General features: G+C 38.7%; 1 protein-coding gene across 2 annotated transcripts in view; it reads right to left on the bottom strand.

The window, feature by feature from the left end:
- The window catches only part of LOC130912156 (transketolase-like), a 32,911-nt gene extending 23,260 nt beyond the window's left edge, over positions 1-9,651 (bottom strand). The window contains exons 1-5 of one of the 2 annotated variants that reach the window (XM_057830025.1): positions 9,585-9,651; positions 6,600-6,805; positions 4,480-4,597; positions 794-907; positions 621-718 (exon numbers count right to left, since the gene is read on the bottom strand). In XM_057830025.1, the coding sequence (XP_057686008.1) occupies positions 621-718; positions 794-907; positions 4,480-4,597; positions 6,600-6,706 (437 nt within the window). In that variant the 5' untranslated portion in view covers positions 6,707-6,805; positions 9,585-9,651. The remainder of the gene's footprint in view (positions 1-620; positions 719-793; positions 908-4,479; positions 4,598-6,599; positions 6,806-9,584) is intronic. The other variant, XM_057830026.1, reaches the window with a different exon arrangement.

Below are 9,651 nucleotides of genomic sequence, written 5' to 3'. Positions count from 1 at the left end.
AAAAAAAAAAAATTAACGCCCGTTAACGCGATAATTTTGACAGCCCTAATATATATATATATATATTAATAGCAAAATATTGTCCCGTGTGCCAGAATTTGCCCCTGGGCCATATGTTTGAGATCAACGTCTTCTATCTATGACTCTAATAAAAGAATTTCCGAAAACAAGTCATAATTTGTGCATGAAATGGTACATTTATTAATCATTAGCAACAGTCATTTTAGAAACACCAATAGAAAACATTTGTATTTTTTTTTCTCAATTGCCGAATAGATTAGTTTTAAAAAATCAAGTTGTTTTACTAGTCCGGCTTGCCAACAAAAGACAAAAGCATGAACGTTTAATTCCATGTGAATGATTGTCTACCTAGCACCTTCATTAAACTCTAAAAATATGACTCGCGTTCATCTTCAGTTTCACGGTTGATTTATTGCTTTGTTCATCGACTCATGTATTTTGAGCGTTATATATTAGTACGGTGAACATCAATTTGTCCAAAGAATATGCATTGAACCATGTTTAACCAAAATTATTGGCGTGATCATTTCCAGCTTCCTCAATGTTTTGCAACCATCGTGATTACGCACCACCCCTAAACATAAAAAACCGTTGGTTACCTGGCCTCGTCAAAGTACTTCCCAGTGTAGGCCATTCCACAGGCAGCTCCCAAACCTTGGCCCAGAGAACCGGTGGCAACGTCTACAAACTGCTGCCTCTGTTGGAACAGCAATGGTCTGGTCAAAACACAGGTTATCCTGATATTGGTGACCGGACTTGTATAAGAACCCACCGGGACAGGGTGACCCTCGAGGATGGAGTCAACCTTGCGTAGGTTGAATAGCTCATTCTCCTTCAGGTAGCCTGTCTCGGCCCATGCGGCATACAGCACAGGGGCGGCATGACCCTGGAGACATGTAGCAAATTTATATCTATACTTGTAACAAATGGAGCATTGTCTGTGTGTTTGTTCCCTATGGACTCTGAAACTACTTGGCGGATTTTGACAAAATTCAACACAGTTATACTTTATGTTTCTGGGAGTGTTTTTAAAGCGTAAATTCGGGATTTTTTAAATTAGGCTTAATCTTCGAGTTAGCAGGGGTTTAGTGAGTTGGTGGAGTTGATTTCAACAAATTCCGTTTCGTTTGCAAGTTATTTGTCAATTTCAGGGCTCCGGAGTGGCTAAGCTAGCGTGAGTCAATGGCACCATTATAGGATGCTAATAAAAAAAAAAAACGATACAGATCTACGAACAGATCCAACATAGTAAAAAAAAAATTCAAAACATAGATCATTGTTCCAAAACACCCATGCGGCCAAAACAATATCACACCAAACTGCAGTAATTCATTTAATTCTGCAGGACTATTTTTTTTTAGATGCGTAATACGACCCCAATAAAGAGGAGTGCTTCGGTCACTCATTCTCACGCTGCATTTAAGGAAGGTGGGAAGTCGGACTTACCCTGCTCGTAGGGTACCAGTTGCAACCTTGGAGCATTCCAAGCGAATGTAAACAGCAAAGATGGCTGATCGCCACAAGTTGTTTTCTATTTTCTTGACTTCTCATAAGCGATCAAATAGTGGAGGCGTATTAATGATATTTTTCCAGATCAGAGGTTGGAAACTCTGACTTCACACCTTCCTTGAAAGCAGCATCAGTCTGCTTAGTTAACTGACGGCCGGCAACATGGCAAAATGTGCATTTACAGGCTGTGGAAACATACAGAAGAAACAGGCAAAGGGAAGTTTCCACAAATTTCCTATGAAGAACGAGGAAAAATGTAAACTGCTCACTTGCTGCTGGCTACGACATTAAAAAAATCAGCTCTGAAAAAAAAACCGATGTGACTCCGCCCTGCTCCTCTGCAGAGCTTCTGGATTACAAATGTTGCTGTTCATACTGCAATTATTGACATGCAATGATAAGTTTTAATAACTTTATCCTGAAAATATAGCCCACACTATTGATTGCATGGGTCATTGATGATTTTCATGTGTGCATATGTTGTTTTTTTATTAGCATGCTATATTGATGTCATTGACTCGAGCTAGTTTAGCCACTCCGGAGCCCTGAAACTAACAAATAACCTGCAAACGAAACGGAATTTGTTGAAATCAACTCCACCAACTAACTAACCCCTGCTAACTTGAAGATTAAGCCTAAATCAAAAATCCTGAATTTCCGATTTAAACTGGTTTGATCTCCGTAGGCCTCCATTTCATGCGGAAAATTATCTCAAAACTCCAAAAACTAGCATAGAATATGTGACCTGATTGTGGAGCTGTCTCTTGCGAATGCAATGTCGCAGTTGGCTGTCAAACCTTAAGGTTTCATCATGTACAAATTTAAATGTGCTGTGATGACACATTGTGGATTTCAGTACTCCACAGCAAGACGCTGGATTAAAAAAAAAAAAGTACAATTTTCCAGAATATTACTAGGGATTCATTTCAGCAGTGTTAGGCCCGCAATGGTTCATGGGTAGTTGTGGCAACCATGAATGAGAGTGGTGGTGGCTGTTGTTATATTCTGGTGTTTTCTGCTGAATAAAGGCATTGTCTCTTGGGGTCGTGCGGTGTATGGGGCACAAGGGCAGCAAGTGTGAAACATAAAAACTGTCTCTCTCTCCTCCATGTCACTCGCTACAGTACTGTACACAGTGATGGAAAAGCGATTGCACATTAACCCCTTTATGGTGTACTATTAATATTACTACATTACAGCTGCATCTCTAAGGAAAGTATGTTTATCTGCAGCCAGCCTATAAAGCGTTAAACAATTTTTTTTGGGTGTGGTTTTGGCAGTTATATATATATATTAGTGTGCAAAGATTAATCGATTTACTCGAGTATTCGATTATAAAAATTTCGAATTAAATTTTGCTGCTTCGAGTATTCGTTTAATTAAAGTAGTGCTGTAATGGTTTGTTTTGAAAGTGTTTGCATTTATTTATTTATTTGGGTGGATACAATGCCTCTAGTCTGCCTCATTTCACTTGGCTGAAAATCCAGCGGCTCCCTGTTAAGACCAACATTGGCTCAAACAAAAAGTTAGCATAAGGTTTTTTTAATATAATCGTAATTTAGTTTATAGGTATATTTGGCCGTTTTTTTGTGGTAATATGTGTCTGAACCATCTGTTAAGAGCATTGTGTTAAAATAAAATAAAAAGTTAGCATTTTATAGCATTAAGCTAGCGGACTTTTGCTATGTAAGTTAGCAAATTGTTCTTTTGTTGTACATAGAGCTTCATTTATTTTTTTTTATACTGTTTGAGGCTCAGCTCAGGTATTTGCATTTTTTTATGTTCCTTATCCGAATACTCGATTATTCGAACTAAATGGTTCATCCATTAATCAACTACTAAAATAATCGATAGCTGTAGCCCTAATATACTGTATATACAGTGGGGAGAACAAGTATTTGATACACTGCCAATGGGTTTTCCCATTGACTGGGTATCAAATACTTGTTCTCCCCACCGTAAATATAAATCTATATATATATATTTTAGATTTTGTGTTTTTTGCAGTTCTCTCTTTTGGGCTATTTTACCTGCTGTTTTTTTTCTGTTTTTGGCATTTGGCTTTCATTGTTTTCACATGATTTTTTTAAAGCTTTTCTTATAGTATTCACATTTTAATGGTTTTTCAACTTTTCAACTGCTGTTTTTCGAAATTTTTTGTGGTTTTTCAGGGGACGGAGAGTCATTGATTTTAGGGAATTTCTGGTAATTTGTCACTTCCTTTTGTAGATTTAGTTTTTTTTTTTCAGTGGAAATGAATGGAGCCATTTGAAATAAATCAGGATATAGTCCTCAAATTTTGATAGAACTGTACGTTTTTTGTATACACCCTTTGCGCACCTTGATTTCCTGATTTTTTTTTACATGTATAGTAAATTTTTACCATTGGAAATGAATGGGGTTTTGTTTGTTGAGGAAAAATAAAACACTTTTTGCCGCAACTTTTTAAACGTTATGAACGAAAAAGAAAAACAGCTTTTGGAACGTTTCAGAATTGGAACAGTGTCAGTCAGTTAGTTGCTGAAAAAGTGAACACCGAAAAGAAAATACAAATATGATATGATCCCACAAATAGATTTATGTTAACTCATTCAATGTAATTGACAATGGTAGATGTCAAATACCTTTGAATGTGAGGAATTTGGTACATTACAAAAGTCTTGGAATTCACTGCTGGAATTTAGACTTTCAAAATATTCCAATGAATATCCTATGACAAAAAAGTGGCAAAAAAGGTGTTTATTTTTTATTAATTTGAACAATGTTCTCAATACAAAAATGAATTAAATATACATATGTAAGACAGGCTCTCATTAGACACATGCTTAGCTTTCTTTTGCATTCTGATAAGCAAATTGTTGAAAGCTAAATTTAAAGTTTCATATGCAATTTCATAAACACTGGAACTCAAAAATAATCACTTCAGCATTTGAACACACAGTAACACACCTTGGAAAGGATGAAGCGGTCATTGTTGGGATTGCGTGGGTCTTCAGGTCGGTACTTCATGGTATGAAAGAAGACCACAGACATGATCTCCGCAACACTGCAGCATGATGTTGGGTGACTGTAACACAAAGACGAGACATAAAATGTGGAGTAGTTAAGTCTCATATTCAAACAATACAACAATCATAGTGTGTCAATTGGAGGAAGTCAAACAGAATAAAAATTGCTAAGTGTTGCAAATCAAACATTTTTGTGAATTAACTGAGTTATTTCATGCCAGAGCACATGTAGTCAGAGTTAATATGTAGAGGCCTTCCTCTCACGCATACTGGATTTTCTCTCTGTCTATTCTGTGCATGCACACGCTTTAGATATTTTGAAGGTTATTGCTTTCTTCATTTCCACTCTACATGCCAGAAATACCTCGCTGTAGCCTTCCTCCAACAAGGCTTAATCTTTCCTGAAAGGAAAAATGTGGTCAAATGAGGGGAACATCTCATTGAATAATCCCAACTCATGATTAAATCATACTTTCATCATTATCTCGATTTATTTCGCTGCCATTGACGGCGATAGGTGGCCAATCCATTTGATCTGGGAGAGGCTGGCAGCACCATCAATGACAGTGAATGTCTGTGATTTAAACTCAATTAGAAGATGATTTTACTTTGAAAGTCAAAGTGGATGTAGTTCTTTTGACACTGCAGCGACGGCAGCGTGTGAGCAGGCGCCACTTTAAATCAGGACAAGCGTGAGAGGCCGAACGCTCCATTCGGCCCTGTCTTTGAAACACGTACCGCATTGAAGTGAGTGCATTGGACCGCTGACTGCACTGAACTGGACTCTGCTCATCCTTGCTCTTCTTATATAACCCAACACGGAAACGTATCGGAAATCAAGCCAGTGTTCATCACATGCTTCATTTTAAAGATCCTTTTTAACCCTTTATAATGCATTCATTTTACTGATTAGCTGCCATTGACCCCGCTAGACGTCCAATCAATTTTGCTTGGGAGATACTGGCAGCTAATGATCACATCGACAGCCAATCCCTCCAGTTGAAATGAATTGGACGTCTATCAATGCTGGGAAATAAATTAAACACTATGAAATTAAAAACAACAAAACACAAAGAGCAATAGATTTTTATTGAGTGCCATAAATGCATTACTGTTTTTATTCATTTTAATTTCATTATTTTTATTTGTATTTACATTTTTTTTATTTGATAGCAATAGTCTTGATTGTGAGTGTACGAGTACAATGAAATTGAAAGCGAATCTCTCAAAAGTGGATAGATTAAAAAAAAAAACACATACCACATACACGCAAGCATTCACTTCACATCTGCAGTGTTTCATGACTCTTTATTGCACAGTTATGTCAAGAACCAGCTTTAAATGATGTGCTTACTGCTATAATAATGATTAATAATAATATTAATAATAAGACCCAAAAATGTGATGTCCATGTAGGTGGACGCCAGGTTTTTATGGGGTTTGTTTTTTAATCAACAAAAACAGTCACTTTCATACAAAAGTGTTAAATCAAATATAATTATTCAAATGAATTATTCCACATTAGATGTCTTCTCGTGAATCAGTTACATAATCTTTTAAGGTATTGTAAAGAATCATTCATTCATTTTCCGAGCCGTTTATCCTCACGAGGGTCGCGGGGGTGCTGGAGCCAATCCCAGATAACTATGGGCAGTAGGCCGGGTACACCCTGAATCGGTTGCCAGCCATTCGCAGCGAAAAAATTATGAATAAGTGATATTGCATTTTTTCAGAATTCTTCTAACGCTCAGATATTCTCGGGAAACAGAACATTTTAGAAATGACAACACATCAAATTTCTTTTCCACTATTTAATAATAATCACTCATGTATGTAATATGTATACATATTAAAGATGTGCACTATGTCCATACAAAAATCCCATTGATTGTATTATCGATTATATTCTGCACCTGCTACAGTGCCTCCTCACACAATTGGTCGTCCTCTGTTTTATCAACAAAAAAGAAAATGATCATATTAACTCACATGGAGCTAAATTGTCTCTACGTATAGTTTCTGGAGCGTGACATGTCAAGTAGGTACCCATCCATCTCTTACCCGCTGCCCGCTGCAGTGGTCGCCTTGATGGAGTTGATACGGAGCCGGTTGGCGAGATTCCGGAGCGCCTGCACAGTCTGCTGGTCTGGTTTGTGGTAGTCTTCCATATTGGACGCGTGCACCCGTATAAATGGCTGTAAACTCCCCCCAAAATGGTCTCGCGTGCGCAATAGTCGGCTGCAGGGGTTAAAAAGGAGATAGTGGGTCTGGAGCGGTGACAGAAATGAGACGGGTGAAGGAGGGGAGGGATTTGGGGCGGGAAGGGGGCGTGTTAGCAGGCAAATCCGAAGAATATGGCTAATCTAGGGCTAAAAGCAGCCTACACTCTCATACTTGAAAGAGTCACGCACTAGCACGGCCAATAATAGGAGAGATTTGAATTGAGGGACACGCCCACATCCACAGTCCACTGCAGTGTATGCACAATGCACATGATGTAATGCAGGGATTGTTATCCATTTACTACCACCAACGTGTCTTTGCCAGTGCCCTACACTGATGGCCAAAAGTATTGGCACCCCTGCAATTCTGTCAGATAATGCTCAATTTCTCTCAGAAAATGATTGCAATTACAAATGCTTTGGTAGGAATATCTTCATTGTTTTCTCATTGCAAGCAAAATCAAAGAGAATGGGAAGAAAATAAATAAAATTGAAAGATCATGATGCTTCTCTAATTTGTGTAATTAACAGCACCTGTTACTCACCTGTGGCACATAACAGGTGGTGGCAATAACGAAATTACACTTGCAGCCAGTTAAAATTGATTAAATTTGCACAACCGCTGTCCTGTGTCCTTGTGTGTACCACATTGAGCATGGGGAAAAGAAAGAAGACCAAAGAACTGCCTGAGGAACTGAGAAGCAAAATTGTGAGGAAGCATGGGCAATCTCAAGGCTACAAGTCCATCTTCAAAGACCTGAATGTTCCTGTGTCTCCCGTGCGCAGTGTCATCAATAAATGCAAAGCCCATGGAATTGAGGCTAACCTCCCTAGATGTGGACGGAAAACAAAAAACTGACGAGATTTCAACAAACTGTGCGGATGGTGGATAAAGAACCTTGACTAACATTCAAACAAGTTCAAGCTGTCTTGCAGTCCGAGGGTTCAACAGTGTCAAACGTTACTATCCGTCGGCGTCTTAATGAAACGGGACTTTATGGTAGGATACCCAGGAAGACCCCACTTCTTACCCAGAGACATCAAAAAGCCAGGCTGGACTTTGCCAAAACTTACCTAAAAAAGCCAAAACATTTTGGAAGAATGTTCCATTAACGGCCTCTCGAGCAAGTACAAAATCAATCGACAAATCAGATTCGTTTATTTGCGTGACGTGTTCTTAACGAGCAACATCACTCTTCCGCGTCGGAAGTCGTCTCCGCAACAACACAGATGGCGAACAGGAGAGCTGAGAATATGTTCCAATCCACGGTAAAATCAGTTTTAAATTACCAAAAACACATCCACACAAGTCATTGACAACAGTCTGTCTCGCGCTAGCCATGTTGAATAAACTCCGCTCTCCTGGTATGTTAACTTCCGTGCGCAAGTCCCTTGTCCCGCCCGTCACTGATTGGTCCACTCCGCTGTCTGTTTGCTGTGGCTTGCTCCGTCCTGGAAATTTTATCCGCTTAATGGTGGCCAGACTCAATAACTGGAACAGCGGTGAGTCTGGAGTACCAGGCTACAGGACCGCTTGACTGTGTGCATGGCATTATGCAGTCTGAAGACTACCAACAAATTTTGCAGCATAATGTAGAGCCCAGTATGAGAAAACTGGGTCTTCCTCAGAGTTCATCGGTCTACCCGCAGGACAATGACCCAAAACACACTTCAAAAAGCACTAGAAAATGGTTTGAGAGAAAGCATTGGAGACTTCTAAAGTGGCCAGCAATGAGTCCAGACCTGAATCCCATACAACACCCGTGGCGAGATCTGAAATTGGAAGTTTGGAGAAGGCACACTTCAAATCTCAGAGACCTGGAGCAGTTGGCCAAAGAAGAATGGTCTAAAATTCCAGACGAGTATTGTAAGAAACTCATTGATGGATATCGGAAGCGGTTGTACGCATTTATTTTCTCTAAGGGTTGTGCTACCAAGTATTAGGCTGAGGGTGCCAATACTTTTGTCCGGCCCTTTTTTTGGAGTTTTGTGTAAAATTATTTTGTGTTTTTTCATTGCAAGCAAAAATAAATGAAGATATTACTACCAAAGCATTAGTAATTGCAATCGTTTTCTGGGAGAAAGTGAGCATTATCTGACAGAATTGCAGGTGTGCCAATACTTTTGGCCAGCAGTGTATATTGATTGAGCCATTATTTTAGGAAGTATACTTTAAGTGAGATAAAAAAGTTTTGTGTGTGAAATGAGAATTTTTTAAAAGGGGAGGGGGGGTTACTAATTGGGTGCCATTGACAATGCTATATCCAATCAAAGCTTGACAGGGAGACAGTGAGCTCAATTTGACCCACTTAGAATGCTTCAAAATGCACCAAAATTGGCAGGCAGGTCAAGACAGGTGCAATCCTTGATACCGTGTAAAGACAAATTCCAAATACACTATGTAACGCCCCCTAGCAGTCATTCTTTGTCCCGCCGACGCTTTGAGCCCCATACTTTGACCCCCTCAGAATGCTTCAAAACTCACCAAACTCAACAGCCAGGTGAACCATGGTGAAAACTTTGATAAAATGTAAAAATAAATAAAAATCAAAATATGCGCCCCCTAGGAACAAAACTAATATTTCATTTCATTTTTTTTTTAAGGTGAAAGAGGAGGTATCTATAAGCCATGACTTATTGGATAAGGAAACATAAAAGCAATGTTTTCAATAGATCAATATGTAGCTATATAAATACAAACACTACATATACTATACTATTAGCTAAGTTAGCTACCTAGTTAAGAAATAGGCTAATTTGTTGATAAATAATAACAACAGTCATGAACGACACACACAAACCACTATATGAAGATTATACTTACAGTACACGTATGTGCTCTTGCTGTGTAAAATAATCTTCCTGAGGGGTGACATTTCTTATATACCCAG

The sequence above is a fragment of the Corythoichthys intestinalis genome, chromosome 2 (assembly GCF_030265065.1).
Source record: "Corythoichthys intestinalis isolate RoL2023-P3 chromosome 2, ASM3026506v1, whole genome shotgun sequence".
In the NCBI taxonomy this organism is placed as follows: domain Eukaryota; kingdom Metazoa; phylum Chordata; class Actinopteri; order Syngnathiformes; family Syngnathidae; genus Corythoichthys; species Corythoichthys intestinalis.
This window is presented reverse-complemented; position numbering and strand designations above follow the sequence as displayed.